The sequence below is a fragment of the Vanessa tameamea genome, chromosome 29 (assembly GCF_037043105.1).
Source record: "Vanessa tameamea isolate UH-Manoa-2023 chromosome 29, ilVanTame1 primary haplotype, whole genome shotgun sequence".
NCBI lineage: Eukaryota > Metazoa > Arthropoda > Insecta > Lepidoptera > Nymphalidae > Vanessa > Vanessa tameamea.
The window spans coordinates 1,428,908-1,451,453 of record NC_087337.1 but is presented as its reverse complement, the minus strand read 5'-3'; the positions used below and the strand labels follow the sequence as shown (position 1 = coordinate 1,451,453).

The window sequence follows — 22,546 nt, the reverse complement described above, 5'->3', positions numbered from 1 at the left end:
AACATGTAGCAACAATTCTCATTTACAAAGACATCAATTATAAAACTATCCACCGCCTTCGGAATTGTCTTTTCAACTGTATAAATGAATTATATTGCAAATGGCAACACTGTTAACATCAAACTATTCAAGGCCATTGTTAATTTTTGCTATTCACATAATTACAACTTATAAAAGTAAAATTAAAAACAATACATAGCTCTATCTCTCTCCGCCATCAGTATTGTGACATAAAGAGAACAGAGACAAAGTATAATTCTGACAAAACAAGTTCAGTAAATTTTTTCGTTCATCTTTAAAACTTGAGTGATCAATAAAAAAAAAAAATAACAGCAGAACATACATACGTATCTGTCAAATTATCAATAATATATGTCAAAAAAAAAGTCGACCGTGGAGCTAAAAATTAAAAAAAAAAAAAAACAAAAACACCTTTTCGAAAAGACAAACCTCCGCGCGGTGTATTATAATAAATAAACAATATAAAATACCTATGAGTAACAACGAATATAACTTAGATAATAAATTACAATGACAATTTGGTACAAACATCCAATCGAATTTGGATAAGAATAAAAAAAAAAAAAAATCATATATCTTAATATATTAATTTTATATATACATTACAAGGGGTGGTTTTTTGGGTCCTAACAAATAGTGTCACCGATCAAAGAACATATAACCCAGAATCACGCCCGGCATCGGGACGATTACATTAAACGATATTATTGCGAGAGTTCAAAGGAATATTTAAATAAAACTTAATTCATTTTCATATCTTAAAATACGCCTCGTTTTAACTTAATAGTTATTTTAATCTCTTTTAAATAAAATACACATAAACGCCTTTTACGAACGACCTCTAAACTAAGTATTAACTCATGTGCACGGACACGCACATTGAAAAGATTCAACAACAAAAAAAAAAAAAACAAAAAACAAAATCCTAATTATTCCGCTAACATTGTTCGATACAAAAGTACTAGCAATTTATTTTCAAATTTGAAAAAGAAAAAAAAAACATTTAAAAATCGAACTGTATCAACTCGTCCACAACACCGCTTATATTTATTAAAACGAAATAAATCTTACAATAACATTATACATAAATTAAAAAAAAAAAATCGTAACTTATTTTAATATATTCAGCCGGATATTAACAGATAATATTAAATATATCTAATAATAATAATAATAATTAAAAAAATCTATAACGTTGGACAATTAGAGGAACGATACGAAACTTTTTTTTTTTTTAATTATATTATTTATAATTATAAACCTTAAACGAACTAACCGACGGTATTCTTATTATATATATATATATTTATATATATTTGATATACAACTATACTATAAAAAATTAATGGTTAAACTTTTTTTCATATATTTTTTTTTTAATATTTTTTAAATCTATACTAAAAATATCCCTCTTCATGTGTGGAAATAAATGGAATTTTCATACTTTAAATTACAGTGATTTCATTTATTTTACAGTTAAATGTAGTAATCAGTCACACACCACATGATTTTATTTACAGGAAATATAATAACAATAAGTAAAAATATATAGATTTTTTTTTTTAATTACATTTATTAAACGACAACAAATTATTACGAAGTACGAGAAACGAAAACTCAAAAAAAAAAGAACACCTTCATTTAAAATGGTATCATTTAATAAATATACTTCATTTATAATAATTTTGGTCGGCTATAATATATTTACAGGGAATACTATTTATTTATATAAATGAACGTATTATTTTAAAAAGTTTAAAAGGCTTTTAGAATTCAATTTATTAGCTGTCAAATTGACATTCGACACGATATTACAATAATAGTAAACATATATATTTATATATGTTACTGTAAAAGCTCGAACTAAGGTAAATCTTAAGATTTTCCAGTAAAACCTAAGATTTACCGACATGAGTCGGTAAATGTAAGTATTTATTGTAAAGGGACGACTTTTTCAAACTTCCACCATTCCAATCTAACCTAACCTAACATGTAAATCCTTAGATTTACCAAGCGAATGATGGTAAAAGTTCGAATCTCAAAGTTTTATGGACATTTACAATTCGTAATCGGTAAATCTTAGGTTTTACTGGAAAATCTTAAGATATACCTTAGTTCGAGCTTTTACATTAACATATACACGAATAGTTTCTGAATTTTCGTCACGTGTTTTTTATTATAACAATAGGGCGTTGCAGATAAAAAAAACTCACAACGAATAACATAGGAAACGGATCAAACCGTTAAGTATATAAAACACCAGTGGTGTATTTGAATTATACTTGGGAGGTTGTCTAATGCATAGTCGGGTTGCAATAATTTCAATGACCTTAGAACAACTAGTTTCATTAGAATATATTTATTTAATAAAAATAGCAGCCATATTTGTAGTTTACTAGTTGTTCGCGGCCCTTCGCTTGCGTTTTAGGGATCGATCAGGTGATAAAAAAGTAACCTATGTCCTATCTCGGAGTTCGAGCCTGCTTCTTAACAAAATACATCAGAATCGGTTCAGTGATTCGGCTGTGACAGAGCAACAGACAAAGTTACTTTCAAATTTATAATATTAGTTATATATAAGTAAAATAAAAAAATATAATTTACAGGTACATATGAAAATTAAATAGCTAGAAAAATAATCCTGGCAACACTGGTTAGATATAATCTGTGAATTCGATACTTAAATAAAAAGTAGTTTAGTTTACCTGTATTCAACTAAACACAACAACATATTATTCTTTCAGATATTTTCAATTTGAAAAAAGAAGACGGTGTCGTTTAACTTTTTACAAACAAGCTCGCCCCCCCTCCCCTACCGAGCATTCGAAAGTTGAAAACCGTATATCTAATAACGGCAGGTTATATAGCGGTCTTACCTTAAAGAAATAATTAAATATTTTACATTGATATAAAATAATTCCACTGGGTTTCTATACACTTAAACGGTTGTATGATCCAATGAGAAATCACTAATTCAGTAAATTTTAAACAAATTTGTACCGTTATAGAAGTCATGTTAGAGTTATCCTCATAGTAAAGCTTTTGTTAAATTCAGTGGAATCTTTCAATATGTTTATTGTAACAATAAAATTGTTATGAGACAATTTACGAGGCATTGTCACATTTCGAAATGGCTGATCAAGGCGTATTGAATCAATTTCTCAAAGGCGATTGAAAATAGGAAGCAGGTTTGCATATGGGATACATCTCACCATAGATGTTAGCCATTAGAAACATTGAGCATCTCTTATGTTGATGACCTTGGGATCGAAGATGATATCTCTTCCGTATCTGTTATTGCATTGGTTCACTCATCCTTTCAAGCCAGATCAAACCAGTATTGCTGTTTATCGGATGACCAAACAGTATTCGAGTTCCCTATACGAGTTTAGATAGTGACAATTGAAATGCTCTTTCAATTCCCTAAAAGCCTTAACGGTATATTGGAAGGGCAAGTATTCCTACTCGAGGCAAATTTCTCAAGTCCACTGAAGGGCTCGGAATACAAGGAGCCTCTAAAGACGCTTGGAATCTTTACGCACCTGAATTTGTAAAAAACAACGTAATATTTTAAACGAGCGAGATAGAAAATACCTTAAACAGTATGAAAATATTTGAGTTAGAAAGAGACATACCTCTTTGTGTGAAGAGAGACTTTTAAATCTCAGTTGTATAAAGATAAATATACTCATAAGTCCAGTTTATAATATTGTATAATGATATTCCAGTAGATGGCGTTGATCGAATATTTTCAATTTCTGAATCACGCGGGCAAGATCTTTGGTACCGAGTACATATAAATAATAAAAAATTATATACTTTAATAAAATTTTAACAATAATATTATACAATATCAGATTCTATACTATAGTTAACGAAATCTTTGTTCGTACTAACAGTTAAACCAATTATACAGGGCGTTTAAAATTGATTAAATATTCTCTATACGAATTAGATTTTAGTAATCTTGTCACACTTCGAGTTGATTTGAAAACTTCTGTATCCCGCTTTGATGTAGCAAACGTTTGTGTAATGTAACTGTATCGTTTCCAATTGCAGGAGAACCAAGCAACTTTGACCTTGAATCGGCGCGCTGTCATTGGTCGATATTTAGATTATGAGCGATATTCATTGGCGTTTTGAATGTCACCGAAGATTAAAAAGTAAAATCAAAGTTTTCATATTATTTAATTGGCATAGTGTTGAATTATAAATACAGATATATCAATCAATTAACAAATCGGATTGAATATATAAATATAAGATTTGTTTATCTTTGGTCCTCCTACCTTTGGAATGTACTACATACATATATAAATATATAGCGTGTTTGACGACAAACGTGACGCGTTACAGTTGAGCCAATAGTATATATTAATTGCGTGACAAAATAAACGTGACGTGATTTTCACTTTACACAATTAAAATAAAACAATAAGTCTAGACAATCGTGTTACGCATACCGGCCTATCGTCCGTGTCACGAGTCCGCCTTGCCGTGCCGCGCTGCAACTATGGTGAGGTCGGGTCTCGTGCGCATCAGCTGCGAGGGGGACGGGGAGGGCGCCGGTGACGGTGACGACGAGGGGGGAGGCGCTGACGACGGAGAGGTGGGCGCCTCCGACCCCCGGAGGGACTCCAGGCTGGCTACGCGAATTGATGGCCATTTGCCGCCTGAATAAGTACCATATGTTATGTTTTTAATACATATACAATGAAATCCAGTTAAATAAATCAAAACAGTCACAAAAAAAGTACAATTTATTAAAAAAATGCATCGTAAGCCTTCGGTTTGTTGTTGTAAGTCTAATATTAATTTATTATTGAGTTAAATTCAGATGGTATCGTAGAGACAGCAAAAAAATTACTAACATCTCATTTTTTTTCGAACACAATTTTTGCTGAATAGACTAATATTAAATTATTTATAAGAATTCAAATTGAATCGTCATTTAACAAGATTATATTTAATGTAAAGCTACCACCGGTTCGGAATGTAGATTCTACCGAGAAGAACCGGTGAGAAGCTCAGTAGCTACTCTTTTTCAACATCTAAAAATACAGTCGTGTTAGTTAAATACAATTATATATGTATGTCATGTCTCCTGCCTGGAAGTCAACGAGCGTTAGCTCCACATTTTTTTATCATCTATATAATCTTGTATCGAATAATATGCCTCCTATGAATTATTAATTTATTAATATTTTAACAGAGTTTATTTTTGCCTCAACGGTCTACAGGCTGCGGACGTCAACAGCGCAATGGCTTGCCGCCTAGCTATGTATCTGACCCCTTAGACTACCGTCGTCCCCACTCCTAACACAAGTGAATACACTTGAAGGGGGGGTAAATAGGAATATTAGTAATTCCTTAATTCATTTGGAGCATTGCTGAAAAAAGTGGGCTGAATACTGCATGTCTCAGCTTTTGACCGATGAACAGATTCAATTGGACAGTTTCACGAATACTAAGTTCACATAAATTCATAAATGTAACTCACTGCAAGCGGGCTGGCTGTGTTTGTCCTGTGTGGTGATGACGGTCGCTGGTATGGGGTCGTCATCAGCCAGGCTGCCTACCATCACCTTCTTGCCAGGCACCTGATACATTACATTACATTAATAACCTGTAAATTTCCCACTGCTGGGCTAAGGCCTCCTCTCCTTTTGAGGAGAAGGTTTGGAGCATATTCCATCACGCTGCTCCAATGCGGGTTGGTGGAATACACATATGACAGAATTTCGTTGAAATTAGACACATGCAGGTTTCCTCACGATGTTTTCCTTCACCGCCGAGCACGAGATGAATTATAAACATAAATTAAGCACGTGAAATTTCAGCGGTGCCTGCCTGGGCTTGAACCCGAAATCATCGGTTAAGATGCACGCGTTCTAACCACTGGGCCATCTAGGCTCTCTCAGGCACCTGTTATTCGACATTGATTCATATAGCGATCATTCCATTTCGGTTTCACTTCAAAAACCTCACTATTAGCCCGAAATTTCAACAAGTTTTCAATGTTATACTCTTTAGCTTCAGAAAACGCGCTAAGTCGTTAGTCACTTCGGATTATGAGAGTGGGGGGGGGGGGGGGGGTTTATTCTCTACGCTTGTGTTTTCGGACACATTTGCGCACTGGATGTCACGATGGACATTATCCTAACATAATAATCATACTACACACAGACATATAGACAATTTTCTAAAAAATACCAGTCCAAATAACTGCTGGACCGAATTCGATAATATTTGGTATTAAGCAAGCTAGGTGTTCAATACAACACGGGAACAGCGCTCACCCGGTCCGGCTTGCGCGGCTTGACGGCGGTGGTGTAGGTGCGCGCGCGCAGCTTCAGCGACGGGTCCACCTCGATGGGCACGGGCTCGAAGTCTGAGCAACAACAGTATATAGGGTTTATATGTATCCTGTCTGTTTGTTAACATAGACATCGGTATTCTTTTATTTCAGTTCTAAGAGAGCTTTTCTCTTTTTATAAATAAATATTCGACAACATCACATACATCACTCTGATCCCAATGTAAGTAGCTAAAGCACTCGTGTTATGGAGAATCAGAAGTAACGACGGTACAAACACCCAGACCCAAGACAACATTGAAAACTAATGAACTTTTTCTACATCGACTCGGCCGGGAATCGAACCCGGGACCTCGGAGTGGCGTACCCATGAAAACCGGTGTACACACCACTCGACCACGGAGGTCTTAAATAAAACATTCGATATTATAATAATATCGTAATTAGATAAAATTGTAATATCAAATGTTGAAATGACGGTAACTCCTGGTAGAATGTACATTCCGAGCCGGTGGTAGCTTCAAGTTTAATACAATTCTGTGAAATTATTCAAAAGTGGTTTTAGAAGCCTACTCGATAAAGTATATTTAAATTTAGATTATTTCTCTTGTAAACTGTCACGAAGTATTATATTCATTTGACTGCAACAGATAAACGGCCACGGTAACGGTAACAATCAGTCAGCGATGGTAACCTACCAGTACAACATAACATAAAAACAAGGTACAACCACCACCACTGATTCCACTGTAACGGATTTCAAAAAATTATGATTATGTATTGATATTCGATACTCAAAATGCAACTCTATTGCAAGGACACAGAGTCGTAATTCCAGCTCACCCTTGTCGGACACGTCGGCGACGTATGCGGCGAGGTTGGCGGGGTTGACTCCGAGCGCGAGGGCCGCGGCTTCGATGCCCAGGTCGCCTCGCTGCAGCCGGTCCAGGATCTCAGACGGACCCTTCGCTTGCCAGAAGTCGCGAGCAGTACTGAAAAAAATATTTACAAGCTTCAATTTAACTCCATTTGTCAATGGAAGAAATTTAACAGCCTGTATATATTTCTTCACCGAACATGCAGGTTTCCTCACGATGTTTTACCTAACCGCCGAGCACTACACATGCTAGCAATTAGCTAGGCCCTGATGAGAAATCCAAATAATCCAAATTGTTAAAATAATCCTGGAGCTCAAAATCAGTGCAACCATTTGGAAGGAGTTCAGTAATACACGTGCGGTATCCACATACACAAAAGCGAAATACCGCTCACTGATTAATCACGAAATCTCAGAAACTACAACACGTACAAACTTGAAATGGTGAGTTCCTTATAGGGTGTAAACATCAGCTAAAATTTTACGAAACTCCACCCCAGGGGACAAAACGGGGTTTGGAAGTTTGTGCTCTATAAAAATCCAGCGGGTAAAGCCGCAGGTGCAGCTAGTAAATATATATATATATATATATATGTAAAGATTTCTCACCGATACGGTCTGTTAATACATCCATAAACATCCCGGTATCTGCCGTACAGAGTGCCGTAGCTGACGCCGAGTATTTCCGCTGCCTGTTTCATCTCCAACTCCTTGAGACGGACGGCTTCCATCACCTGAAATTACACGAAATCATACATCAAGTAAAGATCTATTCACAGACGAAGTCGTAACAGTCCACGTTAAATTAAATAATTTTTAAATTATTTTTTTTTTTTGCTGTCTCTACTCTTAGTCGTCTCACGCACACTACGACATCTTGTAAGCGTGAACGTGACTCACTCATACCAATACATGCTGGTATTATTTTAGAATTCATTCCTTGCTCGGGGTCAAGGGTTACATAGAAAGGAAACCTACACGTGTCCAATATAAATCTGCCACGTATGTCTGAACCAGCAGCGTGTCGGAGTAAGCTTCAAACCTATTCCTCAAAAAGGGAGGACTTAGCCCAACAGTGCTAAATTTACAGCCTGTTAATGATTTAAATACTTTTTGTCAACGAGTTTAAGGTTCAGCTCACCCTCTTCACGTAATTCTCCTCCCAGAACTGAGGCCGTCTTCCATGCTGGAGGTAATCGTTCAACTTCACGACATCCATGAATCGTGGATCTTGCATTCCCAACTTGTTCGCTGAAAACGAAAACCAAATATACTTTAACGAGGAACCGTCGGAGAACTTGGTAGCAAATCTTAACACCGAAGATTAATTAAATACATTTCAATGGCAACACCGGTAATTAATACTAGACAGATAGATAAAATCTCCGTTTGAACTCACATTGTAATATAGAAAAAAAAATATATAAAAATAATAATTCTTAACAACAGAAGGAACGCATGAATATTTTTTTATTTAGAACTTTTAATTACATTTCGTTTAATCTGAATGCTCATTGGTCGATGGCAGTATGCGACGCAACATGCGACCAATGGGCGTTAAGAATTAAGTCCAATCAAGCAATTTGAGTTTGCTTATCATTTTTAAAAGTGATTTTAACTTTAGCGAGTTTTAGAAACGCTTTCCCTCTGAAATCTTAAATCTTAGAGGAAAAAATGTGAGACTTTTTTTTGTCTAAGCTATTTTTATCATAAAACCAATCATTTTGCTACAAAATCCAAAATCCAAAAAAGTCATACATAATCATAACATAATCAGCCTGTAAATTTCCCACTGCTGGGCTAAGGCCTCCTCTCCCGTTGAGGAGAAGGTATGGAGCATATTCCACCACGCTGCTCCAATGCGGGTTGGTGGAATACACATGTGGCAGAATTTCGTTGAAATTAGACACATGCAGGTTTCCTCACGATGTTTTCCTTCACCGCCGAGCACGAGATGAATTATAAACACAGATTAAGCACATGTAAATTCAGTGGTGCCTGCCTGGGCTTGAACCCGAAATCATCGGTTAAGATGCACGCGTTCTAACCACTGGGCCATCTCGGCTCATTGGTTAGAACCATACAGAATTTAGAAATAGAAAGTCATACAGAATTTGTTTTGCAGGATTAGGTCTTTTCATAATTCAATTATAATAGTTTCCCTAACGTTAATGTACAGTCAGGGTAAGAAAAGTTTCGTCACCTTAAGGTCTATTTTCGTGTGCTCAGTATGAGCGATAACCTGCTTTACTTGAGTATGACATATTGCGTCGCAATGTACACTATTTTGAACCCAGTTGCCATACTATGTTAGTTTAATTCTATGTGCAGTTTTCTGTTTAATGCACTAGTTTCAAAATGTACTAAGAGTTTCGACTTGATAAAGGAATGAATTTGAAAACTGACGAAGGTTTTCCTACTCTGACTGTACATTTTCAGCTCCTTGGGAGTTTATGCAAGGGTGACTTGGGGGTAACATAGCTGGACTGCAATCTATAACACACAGCCTTCAGCCGCCTTGTTCTGTGTTTATCGTAGTTAAAGATTTTATTATTTAATTTAAGCGTGTATTATTTTTCTATTGTAATTGAATAGTTTCGTAAAACCTGTAGTGGCGTATAAAACTGCATCAGACCGTGTGGCTCTGTGAGTATTCTGATGGTGTATTAGATTTATACATATAATAAATTGCAGTGTCCGTTTGTATTAATAAATTAACCGCTTTTTACTAAATGCACGGTACATATACCAAAATAACATATTTTACAACTTTTGTCTGTCTGTCTTTCTGTTTGTTCCGGCTAATATCTGGACCGGCTGGACCGATTTTGACGGAACTTTCACTGAATTATATATAAAATAATAATAAAGTTATCATGTTAAACGTTAAATTCAACGTCGTGCGAAGTCGCGGGCACAGCTAGCAGCTGGTAGATGATAAAGCGCCGATGCCGAGCGCACTCACGCTTGACGTAGTCGATGTGCGCGGTGCCGGCCGACGACGACGACGACGACGCGTGCGCGCGCGCGCCCGCGCTGCCGTCCGACTCCTCGTCTGCAACACACGCGCGCTCTATACTACTGGTGACACTTACAGATCGGTGCTTCGAAGCCTGTGTTCATATCTGATACCTAGCAATAACATGCAGTCACATAAAAAATATACTCTAATAACTGACATATATTTCCATGTAAGAACCCCCCCCCCCCCCAACTCAATACATATATACGTACCGCCACTGTTATCGCCGTCCACCCTCAGCTTTGTCCGTAAGAAGGAGCCGATGTCGGCGGGTGGGTCGGCCCATTCGTCGTCCGACTGGTCGCGCGACCAGTCCCCCTCCGGCCCCTCGCCTGCCCCCCACCCCACAACGCGCTCCGCAGTGATATCCTGGAAGACATGTGAAATCTATTTTATAATATATATCACTAACTACCGCAATGAAATTTTCGAAAGTTTACCTGTATCTGTCAGCAAACAAAATCAAAATCAAAATATACTTTATTCAAGTAGACTTTTACAAGCACCTTTGAATCGCCATTTAACAAACTATTTAAAGTAAAGCTACCACCGGTTCGGAACGTAGATTCTACCGAGAAGAACCGGCGAGAAACTCAGTAGCTACACTTTTTCAACATCTAAAAATACAGTCGTGTTAGTTAAATACAATTATATATGTATGTTATGTCTCCTGCCTAGAAGTCAACGAGCATCGGGCACAATCGTATTTTGCTTTACAAAAGTGCGTGTGTGTTTGTGTACGTGTGTGTGCGTGCGTGTGAGTTTCGGTGTGTCTGTGTGTTGGTTATATATAAAATTGTTTCGTGTACTTTACAGAACAGTTTAAATACTTACTAAATTTCCATGCCGCCATTCTTGATCCCTTTCACTGAAAAATATAGTTTATAAATTAATATTGTGTTATTATATTATTAATTTTAGTTATTTAAATTAAGTAATAACCCATAATTTATACACATAGGAATTATACTTGGCCGTAGGGCAACCACTCATTTCCCATTGTTGGGCTCCGGTTTGAAGGGTGAGTGAGCTAGTGTAACTACAAAAGTAGGGGCAAATTCAGGATTGTAGTTTGGAAGGGGAATGATCCCGCTGAAGCAAAGCAAATAGAACACTAAAAAAGCACACCAAATTTTTTTCATTTGGTAATACTTACTAAATTTAAACGTAATTAAAATAATAATTATCAAGTTCACTTTAAGAAATAATTTAGGGGGGGGGGGACATATCTAAGGGACATAACGTCTTAATCAAAGTTGGCAGTGCAATGGCGATGTGAGGAGGTCTATAGGCTGTAGTCATCACTCACCATCGGGTAGCGCGTTTGCCTGACGGCTTAACAAAAAAAATGGTACTAACGATTTAATTTGCCCGCTGTTTTCGTCGTCCGTGTGCTCCGTCGTGCTGATCACCCTCTGACGCTTCGGACTTGGACTCTCTCTGCAAATTGTACCACCATCATTATACTATAAAGTGGTAACAACTGTTTGTTTGTGTGCAGTGAGTTATCTCGGGAACTCATGATCCAATTCTCACAAAAAATCACTGGTAGAAAGCTACGTTAATACTGAGTGGTAGTAACAGCCTGTAAATTTCCCACTGCCGGGCTAAAGCCTCATCTCTCTTTGCGGTGAGGGTTAGGAGCATATTCTACGACGCTGCTCCAATGCGGGTTGGTGTAGTCGCATGTGGCAGAATTTCGTTGTAATTACAGAAATTCGTTGAGTTATTTGCAGGTTTCAGTAACCTTATTATATTTATGTAGGTTTCCTCACGATGTTTTCCTTCACCGCCGAGCAAGAGAAAATTTCAAATTAACCAGACGACTAGTCCATAAATTCCATTCCACGAAACGAGTACCCAAAGAACATTGCCAAAATATTTTACGTCCCGGAATTGTCTCGCTTATCAGATGCACGCATCGACCGATGAGGTGCCCGTATTTTAGGAAATACTTAGGAGTACGACTGGTGGAATGGACTATCTAGCCTATCGTAAACTCGGACGCTCCGCGTTGTGAGGCGCCTCGACGATGATGGCCAAATTCAAGCGCCCCAGAAGATATCTTAAAAATATTTTGGGACAGGGCGGTTCGTAAAAGCAGATCACCAGAACACTATTTGTATCCGAGTTTTTGACGTGATTAAAATGGGGCTGTGAAGTATAGTTTATGTTTAACTTACGTGTCCGACATTTCTCTCTTAGGATTAGGGATGCTGTTCTTCTCTTTGGTCGGCAGTTTTATTAAAGGCGGTGGTCCACCTGGCGACGAAACGTGAAAATTAATCCTGTAACTTTCTGTGATATTCGCTTACCCCTAGCTTTATACAGTTATTCTGTTAGATCAAATTAAAAGGCCCCCAGGTGGGTCCCCAGGTGGGTGTAGGAATCTGCTCTTTATGAAAAGTTTTGAAGCTGATTCCCCCACGTTGCTCCAGTTTGGTGGATACACGTATACCGGTACATATTTCAACACCGATCACGAGATCATTTTAAACACAAATAAGCAATTTCAAATGCTGAAAAGATAAGTTTTGTTCTTATATCTCTGGACTTATAATGGACTATTTATCCTAGTCAGGCAGGTTACCTGTCTAAACTTATAATGGTAAACACTACTGCCCAACTCACCATTGACATTAAACTTTTCCTTATTCAAGTCTTCCATTTCCTCTGGTTCGATCTGACTCTCGAACTCTGGCGTCTTCCTATCGACATTCTTCTCTTGAGTATTCTTTGTGTTTTGCGTATTCTTCAAGTCCTGTGTATTCTTCTCTTGTGTGTTCTTGCAATCGTGCGTCTTTTCCACGTTTTTGTGTTCATGTCTCTCGATCGCTTTCACGTCTGCCGGTCGTTTCTCGTGTGCGGTTGTCGTTACTGCTCCTGAAATTTATGTAATTGGACTTTTTATTATTTAGTTCTACTTATATCATTAGTGGTGGGACCTCGTGCAAGCCCGTCTGCATTGATGTGTTCCGGTTTTAAGAGTGTATGTACTAGTGCAATTACAAACAAATGTAACATACCATTTTAGTTACAAAGAATAGTGGGGGGGGGGGCATTAACAATGTTGATTTGAACAACAACAGGGATGATTAAAATTTGTTACAATGCCACATACGGTGATGACAACTGACCATCAGGTGGCCACATTCGCCGTGCTTTTCGAAGAACTTATGTGTCATGAACCGGAAGTTCATAGTCCAGCAGATTAAGCTTGTTGCTTGGTATGGATGCCTCTCCAATAGACCTGGTATTGAAGCAATCTACAGCTCCAGAGTCAATCCACTCATGGTGACGGAACTATAACTTAGGTTAAGATATATCAATCTTACCTGTAGTACAATCGGGGGGTTCATCCTTATTATTCCACCGAATATCCGTGAGCCCTTTTATACGAAGTTCTTCGGCCGTCTTCAGCAGACCAGCCAATTGGGTCTGCAAGAAGATACACAAGAATGTTGTTAATATTAACATTACTCCACCAAGCTGCTCAAAAGCTATGCACGGAATACCTGTGGTGCATTTCACCTGCACGTGCAGGTAACCTCACGAAGTTTTCTTCCACTGTAGAGCACAAGATGATTTATAACTTAGATTATAAATCAAAGAGCAGCTGGAGCGCGTGGAACATTAAATTGAAGCAATAAAATCAAATACAAAATCAAATAATTAAAGAGCCTCGATGTGCACTACCGAGAAATACTTATTACGGGCTGACATGGTGATGATGATGAAAGAAGATGGAAATTAAATTTAGAGAAAAAATTATGGCAACGCAATTCACTCACGTGGTGCACGTTCATCTCCCCGGTGTACATGTAGTCGAGGAGAGCCTTGAGGTGTCGCGGTTCAGCGCCGTCTATGACGAGGACCGGCTCACCTTGGGCTTCGTGAGCACCCAGCAGCGCCCCGAGCAGCTCGGAGCATGCTGCCAATACAACTCTGTGAAGAAATGAAAAAATAAGTGATTTATTCAGCTCAATAAGACATATCCACCTGATCGATTCCGGTCATGCGCCCCCAAATGAAGGGGGTATGTGGGACTCGCCGGTGCCCGGGACGTGTGGTGGACCCCCGCACACTGGGATACCCACTAAAAAACACAGCGGTACCCAATCCTTTGGGGATACCACTGGATCGCACACCACAATGACGATCTCAATACTATCTCAACTTAATATAATAAATGCGAAAATTAGTTTACTTGTTTGTATGTTACGCCTTCGCGTCCTAACTAACAAATCATCATCCAATTTTGCGTACACATTATCAGGGTGACAGAAGAGCACCCAACATCTAACACCTAACAAGACCCCCCCCCCCATTTAAGCCTCGAAGCTGAAGACAAAAACTAGTATATCCAGTCTAAAAACAAAGTTCATCTGTGTTTCGTCAATCACGTGTGCTTTTAATATATTTCCTGCGCGTGTAGCTGGTCTCCGGTCTGGTAAACCGGTCGAGAGGACATTGGTAAAAGTCTCGGCAGACAAGATAGAACCTAGTCCAATTAATAAGATTGATCGTCGACATTAATTATCTTTGTCCATTTGCCTGTTGCCTAGCATGACCATAAATTACGTTCGAGAGTGGGACGTAACTGTTATTTCGAAAATGATACGTACTGTATAGCTCTTTTATAGACATTTTATATAGTTTCATAGGTTAATGTGTATTATGATTTTGAGCTCAAATAATTTAAGCCATAAGATTGTCACTTCTGTTGATAATTCAAAATAAATAAGTAATAAAGATTTATTATTATTATTAAGTTAAGACTAAAAAAAAAAAAAAAAATCAAAATCATAAAATCCGACGTGAATCCCTTTTTTATAATATTATATAAAAAAGGTATTCACCTTAATATTGTTATATATATTTTATTATATATTAAATATTTAATATCGTTACTTCTGATTTCCATAACACAAGTGCTTTAGCTACTCACATTGGGATCAGAGTGATGTATGTGATGTTGTCCAATATTTATTATATTTATTTAATATATTATCTGCAGCATAATGACAAGACACGTATATTGAAAACGGGACTGTCCTCCTTGAAAACGGAACGTACGGTCACAGTTACATATAAGCATATACACGTTCAATAAAATCCATTCATTTATGTCTATCGACAAATCTACGACTTGTGTAATAATTATAAAAAAATCAAACAAATATGTATATTTTCATCGATGTGTTAACTTCCGGTCGTACGTTCTAGGTTTCTATTAGCTTTTTTTGTATTGAAATTTATTTACAGTTGAGTGCACATAAAATATTTAAAAAAAAATATTTTCATAGTTCTTTTTGCTTTTTTTATATTTTTTGCGGACGAGCAAATGGGCCCCCTGATGATGTAAGTGGTCACCACCGCCCATAGACAATGGCGCTGTAAGAAATATTAACCATTCCTTTCATCGCCAATGCGCCACCAACCTTGGGAACTAAACTGTTATGTCCCTTGTGACTGTAGTTACACTGGCTCACTCACCCTTGAAACCGGAACACAACAATACTGAATACTACTGTTTGAAGAGTTTTTTATCATTATAACTTTGTTTTAATATTAGTACCAAATAGTGGTATTATAGATCATGGTATCTGATGGTAAGTGGTCACCACCGCCCAAAGAAAATGACACTGTAACTATTAAAAATGAAGGATTACATTTTGAAATTTGAGTGTCCCAGTCATAACAGAACATATGGTCACATTAAAATATGAAGTTCGGCTGTTATGGTTATCGAAATAATTGATGTAATAAAAAATTAAAATTAAACAATATAACTTAGGTACTTACTTATATATAAATTGCCTTCTTATATACAAATGAAAAAAAAATAAATAAAGACAAATTAAATTATAAAACGATATACATAAATAAAAAAACATAAATAGATAAAAAAAAAACAGCACCGTAACATAAAAACGCACAAACGTTCAAAATAAATGACATCGTTCCAAATTTAAAAACTAGTTTTCTATTTTAGAATACATTCCAAAATTAAAAAAAGGAGGCAACGTTCGCTATCGGTATTATGAAATTGATTTTATTAATTCGAACGTTCTAGAAATAGCTTCGAAATCTCGTTACGGACGATTATCACTCGAATTATTTATTGAGGCGTAATGGCTTACTAGTTGGAACGACGACTGCGGATTCAAACTACTGAATCTTCGTGCCCACCTATTTGGAACTATTATTGTTTCGAATGCGTTTAAAATTATTTTTCATTTAAAAAAAATACTAGCAATGCCTCAAATTAATTAAGGAATTACTAGTAAACCTATTTACATATCCTTTTAAGTTTATAACTCGTGTTAGGAGTGGGGACGACCATAGCCCATGGGTCAGGATCGTTCGATTTTACTTCGCAAGGCGGCCCGTAAACCATTACGTTAAACGTAAACTATTGACGCTTCATGTTCTACCTACATAATCAGCCTGTAAATTTCCCACTGCTGGGCTAAGGCCCCCTCTCCCGTTGAGGAGAAGGTATGGAGCATATTCCACCACGCTGCTCCAATGCGGGTTGGTGGAATACACATGTGGCAGAATTTCGTTGAAATTAGACACATGCAGGTTCCCTCACGATGTTTTCCTTCACCGCCGAGCACGAGATGAATTATAAACAAATTAAGCACATGTAAATTCAGTGGTGCCTGCCTGGGTTTGAACCCGAAATCATCGGTTAAGATGCACGCGTTCTAACCACTGGGCCATCTCGGCTCTGTTCATGTTCATGTTCTACCTGCAACGATTTAATTGCTACATCTTACAGTTACGTATATATATACGTATAATATTGTATAGATGTATAATTACGTAATGTACATAATCTTTTTGGACCTCACCGCAAGAAAATAGAGGAAAATGAGGGAATTGTGAACATTTACAGTGTAATTGTATATTTGTGGCGGTTACCTCTCACCATCAGATGACCGAGTCTAAAAATTAAAAAAAAAAAAAAAAAAATTGTCCTCGTCTGATCACTCGGTTAAAATTCAAACACCCCAACCACTGAACCATCTCAACGCAGCTTTTGAATACATATTTGTTTTAATTAATTAAAAATAAATGAAATTATCATTTACATTATTAAAATTTTCGAGACAGACGTTACAGAAAGTCAGCCAACAAAAAAAAACTAAAAAAATTAAAAAGCACAAACTTATTCATATCACTTAAGAAACTTACGAATACGAATATGCGAGTCCACTTTGCTGTTACGATATTTATTACAAACGATAATACCATAACGCATGAAATACAGATTAAAGATTAAAAAAAAAAAAATCGTAATTTTATCAGCGTCCGCGCAAGTGGTACTACAAGAATTCTTACACGACAATCAAATCAGAATGAATCTTTAACTGTATTAAACGGTTTTCTTATCTGTAATTAATTAAATTTAAAAAAGAAAAACATCTAATTTATCGAGAGTATTTTTTATCGTAAACGGCTCAGTAATTTAGAGAATGACCGCGTACATGTTTTCGCCATTAAACATGTTTATAAAAATTCACTTGCGTGAAAATATTTAAATTTTAAAATATAATAACATTATATTGTGATACTCGTGCTTCCGCGAAGTGCACGCCTTTGATGGTACCACCCTTTCAACATCGACAAATGATACGATGGTAACGATGGATAAGTATACAACCTATTCCGATCGAAGGCGTAAAGATAAACAAACCTTAGATTTACGCATTCCACGAGATCTGCTAACAGCTCTGAGAAATTCCATTTAAACACGTTTTGTGTCATCGTTTAGACGATGTTTTATAATACACTATAGCACACAACGTCCACACACACAAACACAAACGTGCCATGACGTTATTTTACGATGGTTGAATTAATAAGGTTGACGAATACTATGATTATAATATATCTACATTCATAAGAAGACGTTTAGAATTATCATTTCGTCTTCCCCTAACGTTTTCATGTTCCCTAAAGCATATAACATAAATAAAAACTGACTCACAATATTGCCCTGAGGTACGCTTCAAGTAAAAACTTAACACTATTCAATAAGGGCTTGTAAGGAATATTAAGCGTGCCATACGCCACCAATCTGGGTAACGAAGATGTTACATCCCTTATCCTGTTACAGTCAGTTAGACAGGTGCACAACGATACTGAGTATTGTTTTTTGTAAACAGCGTCATCAAAATCGTTTCATAAACAAAATAATATACAGACTGTATAGGCATTTTCTTCGTCTTTAAAGTGAATAAACAAAAGTGGACCAACCTGTGCGCCCTGAGTGACACCCCGCGTATGTTCTGCGGATCGACGGTGTCCTTGTTAGGTACTTGAGTAGCGAAGTTCGGCGAACAGTATAACGTAACATCGCAGAAGCGTTCTGGAAATAATAAAATATACTGTACATACTATATAAATAAAGAACATGATTAGATTCTTATATACCTACTAGCTGAACCTGCATTACCCGCGCGAAATATATGAAACTTTACCTACATCACACAAACCTACGACGCCCAATTTTAAACTCACGAGGATTGAATTAAAGAAGCCTATGTCCTTTCACGGCCTCAAACTATCTCCAAACCAAATTTCATCTAAATCTGTTAAGCAGTTTAAGCGTGAGGTAACAGACAGACTTACTTTCGCATTTATAATATAGATTTAGGCCCTCAATGTATAGAAATGATAAATGAAAACTCCACCCGGGAGACTAAACATTTCGCGGTCTAGAGTGACAATGACGTAGATCTGATGTGATATCTTCGCTTTAGGATGGACAGATACGTGTTTAGCTGACTTTATGTTTTATTCAATTGTTTAGGAATATATTTGTATTAATTTTATTTTAATAGGACTATACTTTTTAGTCTCGTAAGACATTTCAAAGGTCCCTGCTAGAATCTACATTACAAAGAGAATGCTGGTAAATCCGAATAAATAATTGTTTCAATATCACTGTTCATGGACCTAGAATATCTAAAAGGCCACCTCAAGTTAAATATATTGCTATTTCATTTGCGTAAAACATTTAAATTTGTATGCAGTCAAATCAGCCCGAGGCAGTTTTGATCAAATGCCTCTGTCAGTTCTAAGAATTATTATAACGTGCCATATGGAAATTGTACGATAATTATAGCATTTATTTAGCTATGAATGAACTGTTCTAAATAGTCGTTTAATACCTTATTTCGTTACAGTCTAACTAGTTGTCGCCGGCGGCTTCGCTCGCGTTTTAGGGGTTAGTTGTCATGTGTTGAGCAAAAAAGTATCCATGTCCTCCCTTAGATTTCAAGTTTGCTTCATACCAAATTTCGTTAAAGTCGGTTCATTGGTTTGGCAGTGAAAGAGCGACAGACAGACAGACAGAGTTACTTCCACATTTATAATATTAGTATAGATATAGATTAGCTATTTTTTAGATAGTTAGGAATAACGAAACTTGCCAGCTTTTTGGCAAGTATTATACCAAAGATTATTCTCATAATCCCATGAGGCAACGAATCCTTTCTAGATAGAACAGACTATAAAAAAGCTAATACTTGTTGACTCTCAGGCAGGATACATTACACAGAATTATATTTTTGAATGTTGTAAAAGAGTAACTACTGAGTTTCTTGGCGGTTCTTATCGGTAGAATCTACATTCCTAACCGGTGGTAGCTTTACTTTAAATAGTTTGTCAAATGACGATTCAAAAGTGCTTGTAAAAGCCTACTTGAGTAAAGTATATTTTCATTTCCTAATTTCGGTACGTACACAAACAATACTTCCAGACCTTCTACAGCTTTCAGACCGGACTGTTACTGGGAATTCCTTAATAGGAAAAACCCAGTAACTTCAATATTCAAAACCACAGAAAGAAAATGACAGACGAACAAACAGGCATGAGAACGATCGAATAAATGTATCGTTTTAACATCCTACACACGGAACCCGAAAAAACGAAACCATTTACAAACAATTAATAAACTTACAAGATACCCAAAGGATGTAAAGGGAAATTTTTTAAAACTTATGCTAATTTATTTCCAAATTGAACATAATTTTAATATAATTAGCGGTAGTAAGTACCGCGGGATCGGATTTATACAGCGAGGTAGATTGTTAATACGTTCTCAAATCCCTTAAATAAATACATTTTAATATTCAATAAATTGTTATTTCATAAAATGCACGCTCGCCACGTCAAACGTCTGAATTTCAAACGGGCGAAACTGGCCAACGCCGGATTGATAACCAGTTCCCAGACCCAGCTTCTCACGGGTAGAATAAGTTTCTACATAATACACAATATATCTAAAAGATAACACCTAGTTACCGACTTCGCAAAGTTCAAACACATCCTTCCCGGGGCACGGTATTCGATTCTACAGTAAGATGCCATAATTTTTCTAACTTGGCATATCAAAAAAATTAAAGCTCATGTCAATGATGAAGTGTGGACTTAGTATATATTTGATTTCTACGTAGGATATAGTCTGTAATTAAAATGATGGAAAAGAGTTACTACTGAGTTTCTTGCCGGTTCATCTCGATTGAATCTACTTTCGGAACCGATGGTAGAACATTTAATTCAACACTAAGATGACGATTCAAAAGTGCTTCTATGAGCCTGATCGAATAAAGAATATTTTCGTTTCGATATAATAACAACGCTAATCGTCAACAATCTTCATCATAAATTTACACCTCTTAATCAATTATACACTTTAACCCCCCCCCCCCCGCTCATGAATCACTCCGTCTATTAGTGTAAGCCATATCAAAATCCGTTTGAAGTTTATCGCGGACAGACGCGGGAGGACTTTAGTTTTTAATATGTAACATACTAAAACCTTCTCCGAAGCGCGCTGTATCTTTCGGTATAAGTTTAATGTAAATGGGCTTAGTATTTATATCAGTTGCCTCCCCAATGAGTTGGTGTTACTTTTATTATGATAAAGGACGGGCAAATGGGCCATCTGATGACAAGTGGTCACCACCGCCTTTACGATAACCATTCCTCTAAACATTACCATAAACTATATTATTATTATTAAAATCTTAGCTCAGCAGCGGGACGCCAGAGCGACAATTCTATCAACGAACGGTCACATAATCGCAATCGAATCGAAACGTCATGGTTGCCGTTCAACCGTTTACCTATTCTTCTAACACAACGATCCAGTTGCGGTCCGATCGAAGTCGGATCAGAAAATGATCGGGACCGCGTCAAAGTAGATTTCGATAAGCTGCGAATTGAATTCGCTCCTTGGTCTTATAACTTTCTCCTTGTACATCAATCAAAATAACTTAAATACCACAAGTTTAGAGAAAAAAAAAAAAAAACAAACAAACAACGGCTTCCTCAAAACCCTGTCACCGAAAAACTCATCACGATTCCGACCCGAGACTTCCTAATTAATTAAAGTTCCGGTTTTTATTTTCAAATTTTATGTGTCGACAGATATTTTTATTGCAGTTCTCGAATTTTAAATAAAACTGGCGTCGTGGCTCTTAATTGGTGGTCATTTCGAACGAGCACCGTCCGTCGTTTCGGAGAAATCGTCGAATACAAAGAAAACAAAATATGCGCGGAAGCCGAGATTCCTATTGCAAAAGCTTGACTACAGATAAACAAACTATTGATCTACGTATTCCATACGATTTGCTAATAGAAAACGATTTTTACGACCGAATGCAACAATATCTTGAAGCGTAACACTTAAAAAAAAAAGTCGCGATCGCCTGTCAAAGTGACTTGGGTTTACTTTTTGGCGCGAAGCTCGGATTCTTCGGACGTATTATTCTTGAGTCATAGAAAATTTGACGTTTTAGATGTTTTTTGTTATTAATTATTACTAGTGTGTCTCCCGCGAACCTTCGCGTTTATTCAAAATATTTTTTTTAGGACTTTCCAAACCTATGACAGATTTTGTTTCTACTAGAATAGTCCAGTCAAATTATGGCTAAAAATGGGTTAAAAAAACATGAACGAACACAGTTTGGGGATTTTAAGGGTCGATAGGGGGGTGTATTCTGAGCATAAATTCCAATTTATGGGGTTGTACTGAGGTCAGCTCAAGGTCATTTCGATGGAAACGCGTTTAATTCGATATCTCGAGAAATATCAGTGTTAGGCAAAAAATTGTAGAGACCTTTTCTCTTCTAAATGAAATTTATTAACTTTTTTATTTGAAACTTTTTTTTATAACATTAATATTTTTCAAGTTATTACTCCCGCAAGGCAAAAATATTACTTTTTTCTCTATTTTTCGTCGTTTTCTCCCCGACCATCCAATTTTATTAAATTTTACCGATTCTAAAAG

The 22,546-nt window shown here is 36.6% G+C and overlaps 1 protein-coding gene across 3 annotated transcripts in view; it reads right to left on the bottom strand.

The window, feature by feature from the left end:
• Positions 1-4,242: 4,242 nt before the first annotated feature.
• LOC113396149 (uncharacterized) overlaps positions 4,243-22,546 on the bottom strand; it is a 110,830-nt gene continuing 92,526 nt past the window's right edge. For all 3 annotated transcript variants that reach the window (XM_026633974.2, XM_026633975.2, XM_064219785.1), the window contains 15 exons: positions 18,505-18,616; positions 14,028-14,181; positions 13,572-13,674; positions 12,868-13,119; positions 12,420-12,498; positions 11,596-11,676; positions 11,071-11,104; positions 10,449-10,605; positions 10,180-10,269; positions 8,356-8,465; positions 7,824-7,948; positions 7,181-7,329; positions 6,321-6,412; positions 5,522-5,621; positions 4,243-4,694 (listed from right to left, as the gene is read on the bottom strand). In XM_026633974.2, the coding sequence (XP_026489759.2) occupies positions 4,501-4,694; positions 5,522-5,621; positions 6,321-6,412; positions 7,181-7,329; positions 7,824-7,948; positions 8,356-8,465; positions 10,180-10,269; positions 10,449-10,605; positions 11,071-11,104; positions 11,596-11,676; positions 12,420-12,498; positions 12,868-13,119; positions 13,572-13,674; positions 14,028-14,181; positions 18,505-18,616 (1,832 nt within the window). In that variant the 3' untranslated portion in view covers positions 4,243-4,500. The remainder of the gene's footprint in view (positions 4,695-5,521; positions 5,622-6,320; positions 6,413-7,180; positions 7,330-7,823; positions 7,949-8,355; positions 8,466-10,179; positions 10,270-10,448; positions 10,606-11,070; positions 11,105-11,595; positions 11,677-12,419; positions 12,499-12,867; positions 13,120-13,571; positions 13,675-14,027; positions 14,182-18,504; positions 18,617-22,546) is intronic.